At 42.9% G+C, this 22,259-nt stretch overlaps 1 protein-coding gene across 1 annotated transcript in view; it reads right to left on the bottom strand.

Annotated features, from left to right (window-relative positions):
* Positions 1–21,903, bottom strand: part of LOC311143074 (cell surface glycoprotein MUC18-like) — a gene marked incomplete at both ends in the record, with an annotated part of 94,693 nt that extends 72,790 nt beyond the window's left edge. The window contains one exon of the mRNA XM_084178883.1: positions 21,840–21,903. Coding sequence (XP_084035009.1) covers positions 21,840–21,903 — 64 coding nt within the window. The remainder of the gene's footprint in view (positions 1–21,839) is intronic.
* Positions 21,904–22,259: the final 356 nt, after the last annotated feature.

The following is a 22,259-nucleotide window of genomic DNA, read 5'->3' as shown; positions in this document are numbered from 1 at the left end:
GGCACTGCATCGCAGTGCTAACTGTGCCACTAGAGATCCTGGTTCGAATCCAGGCTTTGTCGCAGCCGGCCGCGACCGGGAGACTCATGGGCGGCGCACAATTGGCCCAGCATTGTCCAGGGTAGGGGAGGGAATGGCCGGCAGGGATGTAGCTCAGTTGATAGAGCATGGCGTTTGCAACGCCAGGGTTGTGGGTTCGATTCCCACGGGGGGCCAGTATAAAAAAAAAAATGTATTCACTAACTGTAAGTCGCTGTGGATAAGAGCGTCTGCTAAATGACTAAAATGTAAAAATGTAAATGTATAAACCGGGTAAATTCAACGTGGATTTACCTTACTATTTCGCTATTGGATTACCTAGCTGACTCTCCCTCTGAAGGCCTCTCCTTGGCTCTTCTTTGACTTTGGTAGCTAAATCAGCCGTCAATCGGTAATTCTCCGCTCTCTCTACATTATATCTGCTGGCTTTTTTTGTTGTGTTCTGTGGGTTCCTGCATGTGCTAGACAAGTTATTCCAAATATATTTATAACTTACCCCATCTGTGGTTGTTCTCTGGCTTACTACTTAGCTATGTCGACCGGGGTGGTTGGCTAGCTAGGCTAGTTAGCTGGCTAGGCTAGCTAGCAGGCTAAAATAACTAACTTTAGCTGGCTGGCTTACTGGCTAAGATATCAAATAATGTTACCGGTATATTGAGTTAACTGGTTAGATGGCATTATGCATTTCCAAAACTTTGGTTTACTTTAATGTAACTGTAAGCTAGTGTTGATAGCAACTGGCTGACTCACGCAGTGCTAACGTAACGTTAGCAGGCTAGTTGGCTAGCAACCTTGCAAGCTGATTTGTAACAATAAATTCATAAAGTATTTGCTTGTAAATTGGCTGAAAATTAAATTGAAACCAGTAGTCATGAGTGCAAACGATTTGGTTTAATTTAAAGTTGTACATTTGAAGTTATTCATGTTGGAGTTTACATTATAGGGAATAGGCTGGCTTGCCAGGTCCTCCATATTACGTCACACCCCGCAAATGTTTTGTCCGGCATGACTTCGGTATTCTTCTGAATTCTGATCAGTTTTATGTCATAACTAGAAAAATCTAAAAGTGAGGTGGGACTTTTGATTCGTATTCTAATGCAAATCCATATGTTACATGTGGTTACCTTTATGCTACCTACCCTTTAAGGACAATAGGTAAAGCTATGTGCATGTATAAGTAAAATCAAGTTCACATTACAGCACCCTCACAGCACACTTAAAGCTTTAAGCCCAAGTGAGTTGATTTTTTTCCTATCAAACTGGGCTGGCTGCTTCACCGCATGGTATGGCAACTGCTTGGCATCCAACCTCAAGGCACTACTTTATTCCTAGTTATACAGTGCATTCTGAAATTATTCAGACCCCTTGACTTTTTCCACATTTTGTTACGTTACAGCCTTATTCTAAAATATATTAAATTGTTTTTTCCCCTCATCAATCTACACACAATACCCCATAATGACAAAGCAAAAACAGATTTTTAGACATTTTTGCAAGTGTATTAAAAATACAAAACTGAAATATCACATTTAGATAAGTATTCAGACCCTTTACTCAGTACTTTGTTTAAGCACCTTTGGCAGCGATTACAGCCTCGAGTCTTCTTGGGTATGACGCGACAAGCTTGGCACACCTGTATTTGGGGAGTTTCTCCCATTCTTCTCTGCAGATCCTCTCAAGCTCTGTCAGGCTGGATGGGGAGTGTCGCTGTTTTCAGGTCTCTCCAGAGATTTTAGATCGAGTTCATGTCCGGGCTCTGGCTGGGCCACTCAAGGACATTCAGAGACTTGTCTCAAAGCCACTCTTATGTTGTCTTGGCTGTGTGCTTAGGGTCGTTGTCCTGTTGGAAGGTGAACCTCCGCCCCAATCTGAGGTCCTGAGCACTCTGGAGCAGGTTTCCATCAAGGATCTCTCTGTACTTTGCACCGTTCATCTTTTCCTCGATCCTGACTAGTCTCAATACGGCTTCACCGTAGGGATGGTGCCAGGTTTCCTCCAGACGTGACGCTTGGCATTCAGGCCAAATAGTTTAATCTTGGTTTCATCAGACCAGAGAATCCTGTATCTCATGGTCTGAGAGTCTTTAGGTGCCTTTTGGTGCCTTGAAGCTGGAGACTCTTATCTCCCTCACTAACTTTAAGCATCAGTTGTCAGAGCAGCTTACCGATTTACATTTTGCTCTACCAACTGAGCTACACAGGACTACATGGGACCTGTACACAGCCCATCTGTAATTAGCCCACCCAACTACCTCATCCCCATATTGTTAGTTATTTTGCTCATTTGCACCCAAGTATCTCTTTTTGCACATCATATTCTGCACATCTATCACTCCAGTGTTTAATACTAAATTGTAATTATTTTGCACTATGGCCTATTTATTGCCTTACATCCATAACTTACTACATTTGCACACACTGTATATAGATTTTCTATTGTGTTATTGACTGTATGTTTTGTTTATCCCATGTGTAACTCTGTGTTGTTGTTGTTTTTATTGCACTGCTTTGCTTGATCTTGGCCAGGTCGCAGTTGTAAATGAGAACTTGTTCTCAACTGGCCTACCTGGTTAAATAAAGGTTAAATAAAACATTTTAAAAAGGCCCTTCTCCCCCGATTGCTCAGTTTGGCTGGGCGGCCAGCTCTAGGAAGAGTCTTGGTGGTTCCAAACTTCTTCCATTTAAGAATGATGGAGGCCACTGTGTTCTTGGGGACCTTCAATGCTGCAGAATTATTTTGGTACCCTTCCCCATATCTGTGCCTACGGACAATTCCTTCGATTCCATGCACTGTCAACTGTGGAACCTTATATAGACAGGTGGGTGCCTTTCCAAATCATGTCCAATCAATTGAATTTACCACAGGTGGACTCCAATCAAGTTGTAGAAACATCAAGGATGATCAATGGAAACAGGATGCACCTGAGCTCAATTTCGAGTCTCATAGCAAAGGGTCTGAATACTTATGTATATGAGGTATTTCTGTTTTTGCTTTGTCATTATGGGGTATTTTGTGTAGATCGATGAGGACGTTTTTTTCTTGAATCCATTTTAGAATAAGGCTGTAACGTAACAAAACGTGGAAAAAGTCAAGTGGTCTGAATACTTTCCGAATGCACTGTATGTACATGTCTACCTCAATTACCCCGTACCCCTGCACATCAACTCTGTACTGGAACCCCTTGTATATAGCCAAGTTATTGTTACTCATTGTGTATCTATTATTACTTTTATTATTACGTGTTTTACTTTTCTATTATTTATCTATTTTCTTTCTCTCTGCATTGTTGGGAAGGGCCCGTAAATAAGCATTTCAATGTTAGTCCACACCTGTTGTTTACGAAGCACATGACAAATCAACTATTCGATTTTTTAGTTTTAAACCGACAGTAAGACAATCTATCAAAGGTGTTTGGAAAGGTGCATGATACCAAGTTACCCTAGACTGCCTATGCCTGTCACGCAGACTACTATGAATCGCAAGATCTGGACATCATACCAGCCTTCTCTCGTCTGCCCATTCACAGTACAGAGGGATGGAGTAATAATCCCGGGCCAAAATGACCTCAAAGTGCCATGTAGAAAATAAATGTCCTTGAATAGACTGAATAAATTAAAGGATTTTAAATTACAAGTCATATCAACAATTATTCTCTCTTTAACAGGATTGCACGTTGCCCCACACTTCCACCCTGTCTCTCCCTGTATCTAAAAACCACTGGTGTTGTTATTCTGCTATTGATATTTCTATGGTTAATAAATACTGTTTCCTACAGCAACAGAAATACAGAGGCCTTGGCAGGCCTGCCAAACAAAGACGAGGGGGGTCGAGAGTGGCCACAAGAGAGGGGGGGCATGAGAGAGGTGTGTGGGAGGACACATTTTTGACTGAGAAGGATGGGGTGGGTAGGATTGGAGGGGGGGGGGGGGGTATTGTAGTATATGATTTCTGTGTAACCTGAGCAGTGTAGCACCCCCACCTCTGCCCATTCCCCCACAAAAATCTGCCTTGTCTGTGAATTGGGTGCCAGGTGTGTGCAGCTGCTGGTTGTTGAACTGTTTTTGCGGAGGAAGAGAGAATGGGGGGAAGTTTCAGCAAGGACGACATCAGAGAGGTTCTCAGAGTCCCTTTGGAATCGTCGGGATCTCTGCCAAGGCCCGGATCCTGGCCTAAGGGAGTGCCATGTGTCCCACAGACGGACACTCCAAATATGAGGGGACATACTGTACAGACAGACGGGCTGGCTAATATTGCCCAAAGAGAGCTCAGGCACTGGCTTTAATGGTCATTATGGCATAAAAGTTAGGTCTTTGTAAATGGTGCGACCCAGACTAATGCCTATGATTAATACATTTGAAGTCGGAAGTTTACACACACCTTAGCCAAATACATTTAAACTCAGTTTTTCACAATTCTTGACATTTAATCAATTAAAATTCCCTGTCTTAGGTCAGTTAGGATCACCACTTTATTTTAAGAATGTGAAATGTCAGAATAATAGTAGAGAGAATTATTTATTTCAGCTTTTATTTCTTTCATCACATTCCCAGTGGGTCAGAAGTTTACATACACTCAATTAGTTTTTGGTAGCATTGCCTTTAAATTGTTTAACTTAGGTGAAACATTTCGGGTAGCCTTCCACAAGCTTCCCACAATAAGTTGGGTGAATTTTGGCCCATTCCTCCTGACAGAGCTGGTGTAACAGTCAGGTTTGTAGGCCTCCTTGCTCGCACACAATTTTTCAGTTCTGCCCACACATTTTCTATAGGATTGAGGTTAGGGCTTTGTGATGGCCACTCCAATACCTTGACTTTGTTGTCCTTAAGCCATTTTGCCACAACTTTGGAAGTATGCTTGGGGTCATTGTCCATTTGGAAGACCCATTTGCGACCAAGCTTTAACTTCCTGACTGATGTCTTGAGATGTTGCATCAATATATCCACATAATTTTCCTTCCTCATGATGCCATCTGTTTTGTGAAGTGCACCAGTCCCTCCTGCAGCAAAGCACCCCCAGAGCATGATGCTGCCACCACCGTGCTTCACGGTTGGGATGGTGTTCTTCGGCTTGCAAGAGCCCCCCCTTTTCCTCCAAACATAACGATGGTCATTATGGCCAAACAGTTCTATTTTTGTTTCATCAGACCAGAGGACATTTCTCCAAAAAGTACGATCTTTGTCCCCATGTGCAGTTGCAAACTGTAGTCTGGCTTTTTTTATGGCGGTTTTGGAGCAGTGGCTTCTTCCTTGCTGAGCGGCCTTTCAGGTTATGTCGATATAGGACTCGTTTTACTGTGGATATAGATACCTTTGTACCTGTTTCCTCCAGCATCTTCACAAGGTCCTTTGCTGTTGTTCTGGGATTGATCGCACCAAAGTACGTTCATCTCTAGGAGACAGTACGCATCTCCTTCCTGAGCGGTATGACGGCTGCGTGGTCCCATGGTGTTTATACTTGCGTACTATTGTTTGTACAGATGAACGTGCTACCTTCAGGTGTTTGGAAATTGCTCCCAAGGATGAACCAGACTTGTGGAGGTCTACAATTTTTTTCTGAGGTCTTGGCTGATTTCTTTTGATTTTCCCACGATGTCATGCAAAGAGGCACTGCGTTTGAAGGTAGGCCTTGAAATACATCCACAGGTACACCTCCAATTGACTCAAATGATGTCAATTAGCCTATCAGAAGCTTCTAAAGCCATGACATAATTTTCTTAAATTTTCCAAGCTGTTTAAAGGCACAGTCAACTTAGTGTATGTCAACTTCTGACCCACTGGAATTGTGATACAGTGAATTATAAGTGAAATAATCTATCTGTAAACAATTGTTGTTTGGCCATAATGACCACTCAAGTTGAAGGCTGACCGGGGTACTGCAGGCTGCCATTAGCAACTAAATTATCCTTATAACTTCTTCTTTGTGCGATTTTAAAATAATTGGTTCAAGGACATACATCTGGTGTATTAGAAGCAATTATTGGTACCATGACTGTCTTCTAATGTATTAATTTTTTACACAAAGATTGACCACAAAGATCCCATTCACTATAATGGCATCCAAGATGGCGTAGTAGTGCAGTCCTGTTTTTGTCGAGTGTCTATAAATAGCCTGTAAATACCCTGTTTTTTTATTTATTTTTCGTACATATTTCCCCATTCATCCTTCTACAAAATATACTTTCCTGCAACCCGCCTCACTCAATGTGGAACGGTTTCTATTATTGACTTACCTTTTATCTAGAATCTCCAGTTGAAACTAGCTAGCCAGCTAACTAGCTACTTGCTATTTGCCACAGTTAGCGGTATTTCACCCAGAACATTGGATTTTTCTGCCGGAATAATTTAATCACTGGCCATTAATCACCGGATCGCAACTAGCTAGCCGCAACCGAATGGATGTTGCTGTTTGGCTAATCACCACTGCCCCCGATGCAAGCACCAGTTAGCCTCGAGCTAGCCTAGAGCCCATATCCCGGCTACCTCTCGGTCTACCGGACGGGAGTAGCCAGCTAACTAGCTACTTGCTATCAGCTACCATTAGCGGTTTTTCACCATTGTCCGTGGCCTGCACAACCTACCAGCCAGCTCTAGCCTGGACTATTATTCGGCCATTCTGCACTGTCTGCACAGCACGTTATCGACCCAGAACATATCAGTTTTTCTGCCGGAATCACTGAATCACTGGACCTTTAACTCCGGATTCATCGCTACCAGCTAGCTGCAACAAAATGGACGTTGTGGTTTGGCTAATCATCCTGAGCTAGGCCCATCACCCGGCTATCTACCTCTCTGTCAACCGGACAGGAACACCTAGTGTTGACACGGAGCCCCGTCGATCCTACACGACTGGCTACCGACGAAATCGTCTGATGTGGTTACAACAGGCTTCCCGTTACGACGTCGACCACGAAGATTCCATCTGCTAGCCCCGGCCCGCTAGCACACGCTAGCCGTGGCCTCTTGCTCGCTAGTGCTTTAGCAGCCCCTGAACTACCTCCGAACTATCCTATTGCTGTTCACCGGACCTTATGATAACTCAGCTATACAGCTGATGCCTGCTGGACTGTTCCTTTTTACGGTACCGCATCCTGTTTATGTTTAGCCTCAGCCCAAACTGTGTCGTCATTACCAGCTGTTGTCTTAGCTCTCTCAAATTACACACGTGATTGCTTTATGCCTCTCTCCCATGTCAATATGGTTAGCTTATTGTTGTTTCGGTTATTTCTAATTGTACTATTTCACTGTAGATCCCCCAGCCCAGCTAAACCTGCCTTAGATAGCTCCTTTGTCCCACCCCACATACACGCGGAGACCGACTCAATTGGTGCCTCCAGTGATGCTATCTCTTTCATTGTTACCCAACGCTTAGGTTTACCTCCACTTTACTCATATCCTTCCATATCCTTGTCTGTACATAATGCCCTGAATCTTTTCTACAACGCCCGGAAATCTGCCCCCTTTATTCTATGTACCCAACGCACTAGAAGACCAGTTCTTAAAGCCTTTAGCCGTATCCTTATTCTAGTCCTCCTCTGTTCCTCTGGTGATGTAGAGGCTAACCCAGGCCCTGCAGCCCTCAGTATCACTCCTACTCCCCAGGCACTATCATTTGTTGACTTCTGTAATCGCAAAAGCCTTGGTTTCTTGCATGTTAATATCAGAAGTCTACTTCCTAAATTTGAGCTATTCACTGCGTTAGCACACTCCGCCAACCCTGATGTTCTAGCAGTGTCTGAATCCTGGCTTAGGAAGGCCACCAAAAATTCTGAAATGTCCATCCCCAACTATAACATTTTCCGTCTAAATAGAACTGCCAAAGGGGGTGGAGTTGCAATCTACTGTAGAGATAGCCTGCAGAGCTCTATCATACTATCCAGGTCTGTGCCCAAACAGTTTGAGCTTCTACTTCTAAAAATCCACCTTTCCAGAAATAAGTCTCTCACTGTTGCCGCTTGCTACAGACCCCCCCTCAGCCCCCAGCTGTGCCCTGTACACCATATGTGAATTGATTGCCCCCCATTTATCCTCAGAGTTCGTACTGCTTGGTGACCTAAATTGGGATATGCTTAACACCCCGGCCATCCTACAATCCAAACTAGATGCCCTCAATCTCACACAAATTATCAACGAACCTACCAGGTACAACCCTAAATCCGTAAACATGGGTACCTTCATAGATATCATCCTGACTAACTTACCCTCTAAATACACCTCCGCTGTCTTCAACCAGGATCTCAGCGATCAAATCAAATCAAATTTTATTGGTCACATGTGCCGAATACAACAGGTGCAGACATTACAGTGAAATGCTTACTTACAGCCCTTAACCAACAGTGCATTTATTTTAAACAAAAAAAGTAAGAATAAAACAACAACAAAAAAAAGTGTTGAGAAAAAAAAGAGCAGAAGTAAAATAAAGTGACAGTAGGGAGGCTATATATACAGGGGGGTACCGTTGCAGAGTCAATGTGCGGGGGCACCGGCTAGTTGAGGTAGTTGAGGTAATATGTACATGTGGGTAGAGTTAAAGTGACTATGCATAAATACTTAACAGAGTAGCAGCAGCGTAAAAAGGATGGGGTGGGGGGGCAGTGCAAATAGTCCGGGTAGCCATGATTAGCTGTTCAGGAGTCTTATGGCTTGGGGGTAGAAGCTGTTGAGAAGTCTTTTGGACCTAGACTTGGCACTCCGGTACCGCTTGCCGTGCGGTAGCAGAGAGAACAGTCTATGACTAGGGTGGCTGGAGTCTTTGACAATTTTGAGGGCCTTCCTCTGACACCGCCTGGTATAGAGGTCCTGGATGGCAGGAAGCTTTGCCCCAGTGATGTACAGTGATCACTGCCTTATTGCCTGCGTCCGTAACGGGTCCGCGGTCAAACGACCACCCCTCATCACTGTCAAACGCTCCCTAAAACACTTTAGCGAGCAGGCCTTCCTAATTGACCTGGCCCAGGTATCCTGGATGGATATAGATCTCATTCCGTCAGTAGAGGATGCCTGGTTGTTCTTTAAAAGTAATTTCCTCTCAATCTTAAATAAACATGCCCCATTCAAAAAATACAGAACTAAGAACAGATATAGCCCTTGGTTCTCCTCAGACTTGACTGCCCTTGACCAGCACAAAAACATCCTGTGGCGTAATGCATTAGCATCAAATAGCCCCCGCGATATGCAACTTTTCAGGGAAGTTAGGAACCAATATACACAAGCAGTCAGGAAAGCAAAGGCTAACTTTTTCAAACAGAAATTTGCATCCTGTAGCACTAACTCCAAAACGTTTTGGGACACTGTAAAGTCCATGGAGAATAAGAGCACTTCCTCCCAGCTGCCCACTGCACTAGGAAACACTATCACCACCGATAAATCTACAATAATCGAGAATTTCAACAAGCATTTTGCTACGGCTGGCCATGCTTTCCACCTGGCTACCACTACCCCGGCCACCAACTCTGCACCCTCCGCTGCAACTTGCCCATGCCCCCCCCCCCCCCCCCCGCTTCTCCTTCACACAAATTCAGACAGCTGATGTTCTGAAAGAGCTGCAATATCTGGACCCCTACAAATCAGCTGGGCTAGACAATCTGGACCCTTTCTAAAACTAGCCGCCAAAATTGTCGCAACCCCTATTACTAGCCTGTTCAACCTCTCTTTCTCTCTCTTTTCCAGAGATTGGAATGCTGCCGCGGTCATCCCCCTCTTCAAAGGGGGTGAGACTCTAGATCCAAACTGTTACAGACCTATATCCATCCTGCCCTGCCTTTCGAAAGTATTTGAAAGCCAAGTTAACAAACAGATCACCGACCATTTCGAATCCCACCGTACCTTCTCCGCTATGCAATCCGGTTTCCGAGCTGGTCATGGGTGCACTTCAGCCACGCTCAAGGTCCTAAACGATATTATAACCGCGATCGATAATAGACAGTACTGTGCAGCCGTCTTCATCGACCTGGCCAAGGCTTTCGACTCTGTCAACCACCGCATTCTTATTGGCAGACTAAATAGCCTTGGTTTCTCAAATGACTGCCTCGCCTGGTTCACCAACTACTTCTCAGATAGAGTTAAATGTGTCAAATCGGAGAGCCTGTTGTCTGGACCTATGGCAGTCTCTATGGGGGTGCCACAGGGTTCAATTCTTGGGCCGACTCTTTTCTCTGTGTATATCAATGATGTCGCTCTTGCTGCTGGTGACTCTCAGATCCACCTCTACGCAGACGACACCATTTTGTATACATCTGGCCCTTCATTGGACACTGTGTTAACAAACCTCCAAACAAGCTTCAATGGCATACAACACTCCTTCAGTAGCCTCCAACTGCTTTTAAACACTAGTAAAACTAAATGCATGCTCTTCAATCGAACGCTGCTGGCACCCGCCCACCCGACTAGAATCACTACTCTCGACGGGTCTGACCTAGAGTATGTGGACAACTACAAATACCTAGGTGTCTGGTTAGACTGTAAACTCTCCTTCCAAACTCACATTAAGAATCTCCAATCCAAAGTTAAATCTAGAATCGGCTTCCTATTTCGCAACAAAGCCTCCTTCACTCATGCTGCCAAACATGCCCTCGTAAAACTGACTATGCTACCGATCCTTGACTTCTGCGAAGTCATTTACAAAATAGCCTCCAACACTCTACTCAGCAAATTGGATGTAGTCTATCACAGTGCCATCCGTTTTGTCTCCAAAGCCCCATACACTACCCACCACTGTGACCTGTACGCTCTTGTTGGCTGGTCCTCACTACATGTTCGTCGTCAAACCCACTGGCTCCAGGCCATCTATAAATCACTGCTAGGCAAATCCCTGCCTTATCTTAGCTCGTTGGTCACCATAGCAGCACCCACCCGTAGTCTGCGCTCCAGCAGGTATATCTCACTGGTCATCCCCAAAGCCAACACCTCCTTTGGCCGCCATTACTTCCAGTTCTCTGCTGCTAATGACTGGAACGAATTGCAAAAATCTCTGAAGCTGGAGACTCTTATCTCCCTCACTAACTTTAAGCATCAGTTGTCAGAGCACCTTACCGATCACTGCACCTGTACACAGCCCATCTGAAATTAGCCCACCCAACTACCTCATCCCTATATTGTTATTTATTTTGCTCTTTTGCACCACCGTATCTCTATTTGCACATCATCTCTTGCACATCTATCATTCCAGTGTTAATACTAATTGTAATTATTTTGCACTATAGCCTATTTATTGCCTTACCTCCATAACTTGCTACATTTGCACACACTGTATATATATTTTCTGTTGTATTTTTTGACTTTGTTCTTTTACCTCATATGTAACTCTGTGTTGTTGTTTTTAAAAATAAAAATGGGGGATGCTGTTTTCTGCAAACAATGCCTGCAGTACCACGGTCGGCCTTGAACTTCTGCGCTTCAATGAGAGGGAGCAGTCGTTCTCCCCTGGGTCTAACACATTCCATTCTGATGAAAGAGATGCCCTGAATAAAACACTTAATCTCAAGAGGGCGGCAGGTAGCTTAGTGGTTAAGAGCGTTGTGCCAGTAACCGAAAGGTCGCTGGTTCTAATCCCCAAGCCGACTAGGTGAAAAATCTGTCAATGTGCCCTTGAGCAAGGCACTTAACCCTAATTGCTCCTGTAAGTCGCTCTGGATAAGAGCGTCTGCTAAATGACAAAATAAAAAATAAAAAAATAATAACAATTTAAAAAAGATTAAAAAAACAAAACAAAAATAGGAGTTTTTTTTCCTTCTGTTTTCTGGCACGAATGCGATAAGTCAATGCTGAGGAAATGTATTCCAAGAGGGCAGGAATAAATCGACCACATCATAAAGAGCAACTGTTCAATATGAAAACACACACTAAGATTAATAATCCACAGTCTGGAGATACTGTATGCATGGCAAAGCGCTCAGCTCAGGCCGGGGTGGATGCCTACTCATGCCCTGGCTACTGGATGCCTCTTTGATATACTGTCTGTGCCTGGTTTATTTTTTAACAACGTGGCAAAGACGTCCAACCAAAATCTAAAGTCATGGGTATGTAACCATAATCAATGAAAGAGCTCCACTAGAGAAGCTGAATCCCAACAAAAAAAAAGACTATCTTGTCTTCAGATCAGCACACAGCCTCTAGACCCCCTATATACAGGTCTAGATACACTTCAGATTAGGAAGACCCCCTCCTCTAATCAAAGCCTGGGTGGAGCAACCTGGGGCCCATAGAAACCCCTGCTCATTGTTTTGGTCCACCCTTCAGTGAGCAACGTCAAATGGTGCAGGGGGGGATGGACCGCTTTGGCACTTCCCTCAGTCCCCATGCTCCTGTCTCACCTCATCATTGCTCAGGGGGGCTTAGCACAGCAAGGCTCAGGACCTAACTCCATGGCTCCCTAGCCTTGATCAATGAGCCTCCAGAATGAGAGGTGTCATGGTCGTCTGAGCTCCTGAATGCAGCTGTCAGGGCTGTGAACATTTGAGGTCAATCAGAATAAATGATCTGGAAGTTTAAAGGTTCAATTAATGTTTTGGTAAAGTTGGAGTCCCAGCACCAAGCAAAAAGTAATTGGGAATGTAAACTGCATGGCTTGGCCAAAAAAAAAATACTGAGACGCGCTGCAAGTAGATTAGTGCAGGTTGCACCAACAACAAGTATACTTTTTAAGCTCTACTCAATATCGAATATCAATTCAAGAGCATATATGCCACCAATACCATTTTTGATGCAACATTTTGTCAGTATTTCCATCAGTACTTGTATGTACACACCCCACATATTATTATTCTTTATTGTATATTTTGTGTTTGTCTTTAGTTGTAATATATATAGAGTGCATTCAAAAAGTATTCAGACACTTTTTGTTACGTTACAGCCTTATTCTAAAATTGATTAAATCGTTTTTTTCCCCTCATCAATCTAAACACAATACCCCATAATGACAATGAAAAAACATGTTTTTAGAAATGTTTGCAAATGTATTAAAATTAAAATAAAAAGAAATATAACATTTACATAAGTAATCAGATCCTTTACTCAGTACTTTGTTGAAGCACCTTTGGCAGCTATGACAGCCTTGAGTCTTTTGGGGTATGAAGTCCGGGCTCTGGCTGGGCCACTCAAGGACATTCAGAGAATTGTCCCGAAGCCACTCCTGCATTGTCTTGGCTGTGTGCTTAGGATTGTTGTCCTGTTGGAAGGTGAACCTTCGCCCCCGTTTGAGGTCCTGAGTGCTCTGGAGAAGGTTTTCATCAAGGATCTCTCTGTACTTTGCTCCGTTCATCTTTCCCTCAATTCTGACTAGTCTCCCAGTCCCTGCCGCTGAAAAACATTCCCACAGCATTATGCTGCCACCACCATGCTTCACCGTAGAGACTGGGATGTTTTTGTTAGCTGCATGTGCGACATAACTCCACCAGTCCTACTTATGATATAATCTATGAAGATTATACCTTTTTTTTTTTTTTATCAAAAAACAATGTTTTTTTTATCAATTAGTATATTTGAGTTTAACCACAATATTTGTTGCATTATTTGTTGTGTCGTTTTTGGAGGATTAAATAGAATTTCCAACCATCTTTCTATGGCTTGTTTTAGAAATAGTGATATTTGGGAGATGATTTCCTTTTCAAATAACTGAAAGTGAGAGGTTGTAATCTGAATAAAGGGAAAAAGGCCATTATTGAACATTGGGTGAGGCAATCTTACTAATTTGCTAGAGAACCAGTTCGGATTAAAGTATAACTTTTGTATGACTGAAGTTTTTAGTGATAGGTCTAATGCTTTAATATTTAATAATTTCTGTCCTCCGAATTCATATTCATTATATAAATAGGCCCGTTGAATTTTGTCTGGCTTGCCGTTCCAAATAAAATTGAATATTTTTTTTTAGGAAGAGTCTTGGTGGTTACAAACTTCTTCCATTTAAGAATGATGGAGGCCACTGTGTTCATGGGGACCTTCAATAATGCAGAAATATTTTGGTACCCTCCCCCAGATCTGTGCCTCGACACAATCCTGTCTCGGAGCTCTACGGACAATTCCTTCGACCTCATGGCTTGGTTTTTGCGCTCACATGCACTGTCAACTGTGGGACCTTATATAAACAGGTGTGTGCCTTTACCACAGGTGGACTCCAATCAAGTTGTAGAAACATCTCAAGGATGATCAATATAAACAGGATGCACCTGAACTCAATTTCGAGTCTCATAGCAAAGGGTCTGAATACTTATTTACATAAGGTATTTCTGTTTTTTAATAAATTGGCAAAATAATCTAAAAACCTGTTTTCACTTTGTCATTATGGGGCATTGTGTGTAGAGTGATGAGGAAAAACATTTATTTAATCCATTTTAGAATAAGGCTGTAATGTAACAAAATGTGGGAAAAGGGAAGGGGTCTGAATACTTTCCAGTCAAAGGTTTAGACACACCTACTCATTCCAGGGTTTTTCTTTATTTTTACATTGTAGAATAATAGTGAAGACATCAAAACTATGAAATAACACATACGGAATCATGTAGTACCAAAAAATATGTTATATTTGAGATTCTTCAAAGTAGCCACCCTTTGCCTTGATGACAGCTTTGCACACTATTGGCATTCTCTCAACCAGATCCATGAGGTAGTCACCTGGAATGCATTTCAATTAACAGGTGTGCCTTGTTAAAAGTTAATTTGTGGAATTTATTTCCTTCTTAATGCGTTTGAGCCAATCAGTTCTGTTGTGAGAAGGTGGGGGGGTATACAGAAGATAGCCTGATTTGGTAAAAGACCAAGTCCATATTATGGCAAGAACAGCTCAAATAATCAAAGAGAAACGACAGTCCATCATTACTTTAAGACATGAAGGTCAGTCAATACGGAAAATGTGAAGAACTTTGAAAGTTTCTTCAAGTGCAGTCGCAAAAACCATCAAGTGCTTTGATGAAACTGGCTCTCATGAGGACCGCCACAGGAAAGAAAGACCCAGAGTTACCTCTGCAGCAGAGGATAAGTTCATTAGTTACCAGCCTCAGAAATTGCAGCCCAAATAAATGCTTCACAGAGTTCAAGTAACAGACACATCAACATCAACTGTTCAGAGGAGACTGCGTGAATCAGGCCTTCATTAAAAAAAAAAAAAATATTTAACCTTTATTTAACTAGGCAAGTCAGTTAAGAACAAATTCTTATTTACAATGACGGCCTACACCGGCCAAACCCGGACAACGCTGGGCCAATTGTGCACCGCCCTATGGGACTCCCAATCATGGCCGGTTGTGATACAGCCTGGAATCGAACCAGGGGGTCTGTAGTGACGCCTCAAGCACCGAGATGCAGTGCCTTAGACCGCTGCGCCACTCGGGAGCACTCAAGGCAAAGGGTGGCTACTTTGAAGAATCTCAAATATATTTTGATTTGTTTAACACTTCTGTATATACAGAAGTATGTGGACACCCCTGCAAATTAGTGGATTCGCCTATATCAGTCACACCCGTTGCTGACAGGTGTACAAGATCGAGCACACAGCCATGCAATCTCAATAGACAAACATTGGCAGTAGAATGGCCTTACTGAAGAGCTCAGTGACTTTCAACGTGGCACCGTCATAGGATGCCACCTTTCCAACAAGTCAGTTCGTAAAATGTCTGCCCTGCTAGAGCTGCCTCGGTCAACTGTAAGTGCTGTTATTGTGAAGTGGAAACGTCTAGGAGCAACAACTGCTCAGCCGTGAAGTGGTAGGCCACACAATGGGACCTTCGAGTGCTGAAGCGCGTAGCATTTAAATTAGTCTGTCCTCGGTAACAACACTCACTACCGAGTACCAAACTGCCTCTGGAAGCAACGTCAGCACAATAACTGTTCGTCAGGAGCTTGATAAAATGGGTTTCCATGGCCAAGCAGCCGCACACAAGCCTAAGATCACCACGCAGAATGCCAAGTGTCGGCTCAACTCCATCGAACACCTTTGGGATGAATTGGAACGCGGATTGCGAGCCAGGCCTAATCGCCCAACATCAGTGCCCAACCTCACTAATGCTCTTGTAGCTGAATGGAAGCAAGTCCCCGCAGCAATGTTCCAACATCTAGTGGATAGCCTTCCCAGAAAAGTGGAGGCTGTTATAGCAGCAAAGGGTGGACCAACTCCATATTAATGCACATGATTTTGGAATGAGATGTTCGACAAGCAGGTGTCCACATAGTTTTGGTCATGTAGTATATATATATATATATACAGCTCTGGAAAAAATTAAGAGACCACTGCAAATCTTTCTTAAATCAGCATCTCTACATGTATGACAGCCATTCCATTCTAGTGTCTGTTGAATTCCAACACAGGCACACCTCATTCTACTGAATTAGGTACTGATTAGCTGATCACCTGAACCAAATCTTATTTAACGAGGAAAAGTATAAAAACCACTGCAGTGGTCATCACTATCCTCTTGCAATAGGACCAGTTGGATGGCAAAAACAGAGCTAATAGTACCTCAAAAGTCATATTAATTTTTAAAAATAACTATCGTCCATGCCAGAAAAGTTGAAAAATAAAGTTTTGAGTGAGGAAAAGAAGGGTTCAATTCTGGCTTTACTGGCAGAGGAATACAGTGAGCATCAGGTTGCTTCCATCCTTAAAATTTCAAAAATATGGCGGTTCATAAGAACAAGGAGCAAGCAGCAGACATTGGGGACAACAAAGCTACAGACCGGCAGAGGGCGAAAACAACTCTCTACTGACCGGGATGACCGCCAACTCATTCGAATGTCACTCAACAACCGTAGGATGACATCAAGTGACCTACAAAAAGAATGGCAAACGGCAGCTGGGGTGAGGTGCACGGCGAGGACGGTTAGAAACAGACGCCTAGGGGCAGGGCTGAAGTCGTGCAAAGCTAGAAAAAAAGCCCTTCATCAATGAGAAGCAAATAAGAGCCAGGCTGAGGTTTGCAAAAGACCATAAGGATTGGACGGTAGAGGCCTGGAGTAAGGTAATCTTCTCAGATGAGTCCAATTTTCAGCTTTGCTCAACACCTCCGTCTAATGGTTAGACGGAGACCTGGAGAGGCCTACAAGCCACAGTGTCTCGCACCCACTGTGAAATTTGGTGGAGGATTGGTAATGATCTGGGGGTGCTTCAGCAAGGCTGGAACCGGGCAGATGTCTTTGTGAAGGACACATGAATCAAGCCACGTACAAGGTTGTCCTGGAAGAAAACTTGCTTCCTTTTGCTCTGACATTGTTCCCCAACTCTGAGAATTGTTTTTTCCAGCAGGACAATGCGCCATGCCACACAGCCAGGTCAATCAAGGTGTGGATGGAGGACCACCAGATCAATACCCTATCATGGCCAGCCCAATCTCCAGACCTGAACCCCATTGAAAACTTCTGGAATGTGATCAAGAGGAAGATGGATGGTCACAAGCCATCAAACAAAGCCGAGCTGCTTGAATTTTTGCGCCAGGAGTGGCATAAAGTCACCCAACATCAATGTGAAAGACTGGTGGAGAGCATGCCAAGACGTATGAAAGCTGTGATTGAAAAATCAGGGTTATTCCACCAAATATTGATTTCTGAACTCTTCCTAAGTTAAAACATTAGTATTGTGTTGTTTAAAAATGAACATGAACTTATTTTCTTTGCATTATTCGAGGTCTGACAACACTGCATCTTTTTTGTTCTTTGACCAGTTGTCATTTTCTGCAAATAAATGCTCTAAATGACAATATTTTTATTTGGAATTTGGGAGAAATGTTGTAGGTAGTTAATAGAATAAAACAAAAATGTTAATTTCACCCAACCACATACCTATAAATAGTAAAACCAGAGAAACTTGTATTTTTGCAGTGGTCTCTTATTTTTTTCCACAGCTGTATATATACACTCCGTGTATATAAATCTGTAATGTCTATGTTAATGTTTTAAATGTATGAAAATTGTAAAGTATTTTTGTCTGTGGTCTTTTTCGTTATGTGTCGGACCCCAGGAAAACTAGTTGTCGCCTTTGGCGTCGGCTAATGGGGATCCGAATAAAAATGATAAGTATCAGCACTATTTCATGGCCCTGTTTTAAGCCTCTGGGCTCAGACAGCACCCTCTCTCTAATGAAGACAAAGAGTCAGTATGTTTGAGTATGTGCCGTGGCTAGCTGTCATTCAGGCTAATGCACTAACGCAGTATGGACGAGGCCCACAGCTGCACACATCCCAGCTGCCTCTGGACCGTCACACGGCAAATCCACCCCATTTCCACAGCTGCCCACTTTTGTAACGGAGGAGTCGTGAAGAAAAGAGAGGGAAAGTCACGAAAGGTATGAGCCTATCGGTACAGTTTGTTCTCATGGTATTGAGAAGTGTCTAGCTCCTGGAGCTAGAATCCCATTGTTCAGCCTGACTTCTGTTCTTTCAGTCTTGGCCTCAAAAAATTTGATTTCATTTTATAGAATATGTTTTTCCTCTGCGAGAAAGCATGGCTTGAATATAATAATTCATCTGAAGCATTGCTGGGAGCCTGAGAGTTTGCTTTAGGATTAAGCATGTTTATCTATTTAATAGACCATCCAGAATGAATTACCCTCTTGCTGCCCCCTGTTGGATGTCTATGACATTACATCATATGGTGACAAGTGATGATTAACATTCAATTGCATTATGCTCTAATGAGCATACGGTGTTCCCCCATCAGTAAGTGACAGGTTGATATCTCAGCCAGGGGCTCTGGTTAATGGCATTATATCTTATCTAGATGTACATGTCAGAGAACCACTAGCAGCTGTGTATTACTATGCCATGAATGTTTCCATTCGTGATGAATAGTGTGTAATCTGGGGAGCTCTTCAAATAGATTTTTAGGAAGGGCTGAGGGCTCCTTTCCTCAGTAAAATAATGACTGCCAAAACTAAGAAAGGTTATATTCAGTCAAGAAAAACTCACTCTCTCGCTCCATCTCCCCTCTTTCTATAAGAGGGAATCATTGAAGATGTGAAGAGAACATCTTCCTCTACCAAAGATCCTTTAAATATGTCCATTGAATTTCCTTCAGTCATTTTAAAAGCTTCCTTTCAGATGCCTTCTTTAATTTTATATTTTGGGTCATCTGAGTTCAGTCCCAAATACATACTTAAAGAACTGTAATACTTCTGAATATTAAGCTGCAGGAAAAGCAGGGCTCCATTGTTGATTAACCTAGCAGTGTGCAAAGACTGGTCTCTGAGAGGGAACAGCATCCCATTGTGCTTCTATCAGCAGAGGTCAGGGGATGCTCCATCAAGCAGGAAGTGGGCTGCTCACTGAGTGGGCATAGGCCTACTGAGGCTCCTATGATGGAGGGGGTCAGTAAGGCACTTCCATATTCCAATGATGGCTTAATTTGAAGTCCATTATTTCCTTCATCTGAATTCAGATTAAAATATATGCGGGGAATGGGCGAATGCTTCAAGAAATATGGAGAGAAATAATGCAACCCTATAAATAACGGCAGCTTGTGTGTCATTCAAAGAAAGCCAGGCCTGATTTCTCTGCTCAGTGAGCAGCACTACTTTGGTTTTTGGATGATTTGGTTCTCTAAAACTTCATTAGAGAATCTCCAACCTCAGGAGCCTGATTATAAATTATGTTAGTCCTGAAATGCCCTCATGTTTTTGAGTTACAGTAAAAGGCAGGAACAGATTAGGCATGCATGCTCAATATCATGTCAAGTATTTTGTTGAACTCCTCGTATGGAAATGCTGTTATCTACTTTTAAGAATTTAAGATACAAGTCCCTTCAAAATGCCTAAATGAGGAGGGGCATCATACTCACAACAGTCTCTGTTTAGAGGCTCCAGATGGGCCAAGGGTCTCTATCTCTAGTCAATAATCCCAAAACAGACAGCTTTACCCCATCTCCCAGGGAGGCGAGGAGGAGGTGAGGATTAAGTAGAGGTGACCCAATTAAGACAAGGTTAAAAGAGGAAAAAAACAGGGATTGGAGGCTAAATTAAGGATAAGGCCAGGGCAGAGTGAGTGTTGTCCTGTTGTGAAGTGGTGGAGGGAGAGAGAGAGGAGAGGGAGGGCCACACCATACACAGAGATAGTTAAATGAACAGGGAGTGTCTGCTGTAGTATAAGGGGAGGATTAGTGGGTGGAGAGGAAACGTTGTGCCTGGTGACCAGCAGGGTCAGACGATGAAAACGCCACTCACACTGTTAATAGGAGCTGCACTTAGTAAAAGCAACACTCAAGCTCCACCCCTCCTAGCATAGAGTGCACAAACATGCACACACTTGCGCACACACACACAAAAATGTAGGTACACACAAATAGGCCTACTCATGCAAAGTATTTACAACAAAGTGTCAGATGACCATATACTAACTTTACATTCACATACCCACAGTAACCCAAACCTACACATTTTCAGTCACAACTGTGTGAAAAGAATAGAGCCTAAATGTGACTAATACTCACTTGCTTGTTTATGCCTGATATTTTATCTGCAGAACTCTGTCCTGGAGCATCTTATGATTTTCATCAAAGCAGGCACAGTGAACACATAACAGTTTATACTTAAAAGAAGGGCATGGTCCAGGAGATGAAAAACACAGATACGCCATTGACAGCAGTCAGTGGCAAAACAGCTCTTGATTAAACAATGTAAACCTCTTGGTCGTTGGAGAGGGGTGTCTAACAGTTAGCACCATGGCCTTTGGCAGTCCAGCACATATCATATGATAATATTGGTAAGCAAATTATGTTTATAATGCAAAAACACAACAAGGTTTAATACCCAGAATTTTGGATATTTGTTGTGATAATTGGCAACGTGATTTCATAGTCACACTCGCCAAGGTGCCAATTTAGCAACGGTAATTAAAATCGTAGCCTATAACTAACTAAATGACTATTTTAAAATTGAGACGTCATTAAAATTTTCAGTTAACTGTCTATGGCAGGTTTCTACTAGTTTGGGATATATGGACGCTTTTTCATTTCCGAAAAACATACACTGAATGTACAAAACATTAGGAACACCTTCCTAATATCGAGTTTCACCCCCCCTTTGCCCTCAGAACAGCCTCAATTCGTCGGGGCATTGACTCTACAAGGTGTCGAAAGCGTTCCACAGGGATGCTGGCCCATGTTGACTCCAACGCTTCCCACATTTGTGTCAAGTTGGCTGGATGTCCTTTGGGTGGTGGACCATTCTTGATACACACGGGAAATTGATGAGTGTGAAAAACCCAGCAGCGTTGCAGTTCTTGGCACACTCAAACCGGTGCGCCTGGCACCTAGTACCATACCCCGTTCAAAGGCACTTACATCTTTTGTCTTGCCCATTCACCCTCTGAATTCCACACATACACAACCAGTCTCAATTGTCTCAAGGCTTCAAAATCCGTATTTAACCTGTCTCCTCCTCTTCATCTACACTGAATGAAGTGGATTTAACAAGTGACATCAATAAGTGATAATAGCTTTCACCTGGTCAGTCTATGTCATAGAAAGAGTAGGTGTTCCTAATATGTTGCACACTCAGGATATGCTCCAACGGCTTCTCCAAATCTGGAAATACGCTACAAAAGCTTGACTCAAAGTGTGTATTATGGCTTAATTACTATCCAAAGCTTCGCAAAATGTCTAAAATCTACTTGGTTTTAATGTGACTGTACTGTAATAAATGAAATGTTTCATTCAAATTAGCCAAATATCGAAAGCCACCGTTGGGCTGCTACAGCATCCATCAGTCACTCAGTCAGGATGCATGCCGAAGTGCATTCAAACTCTCCCCGTTGTAAACATTGTCAAATCCACGAGAAAAGTTTACCAAAATCAAAAACACAGCAAAATTACTGTATTTGTCTTACTTACCATTCCAACTGAGGGAATAAATAAGAACAAACACCAATATTAACGAGTTCTTTGGGAAAGCCATGCTGTTCCTCTCGTCTTATCCAGTCCTTAGAATGAAACGTAGTTGGTTCGCGCGCACAAGGAGAACGCGAGGCAGTATGGACTGTGGGGAAGGAAAGAGGGGGTGAGGGCGTGGAGTTGCAGAATAAGGTCTGTCGTCTACTCTATTGTACTGTCTGTAAGATAACATTTTGGATTTCCAAATTCCTTCCCCCTTTCCTTTTGTATTTAGTGAGAAACACGAGTATTTGTCTTGGGAGAAAGAAAATGTATCTATTATGTATGGTACATTCACATCATGCCTGGAATAACACCTCTTGGCCAACATGGTATCTCATTTTGGCTATCTTTACAATAGGGTGGCTGTATCATGAACTA

Source organism: Coregonus lavaretus (genome assembly GCF_964263955.1).
Source record: "Coregonus lavaretus genome assembly, chromosome: 15".
Lineage (NCBI taxonomy): Eukaryota > Metazoa > Chordata > Actinopteri > Salmoniformes > Salmonidae > Coregonus > Coregonus lavaretus.
This window is presented reverse-complemented; position numbering and strand designations above follow the sequence as displayed.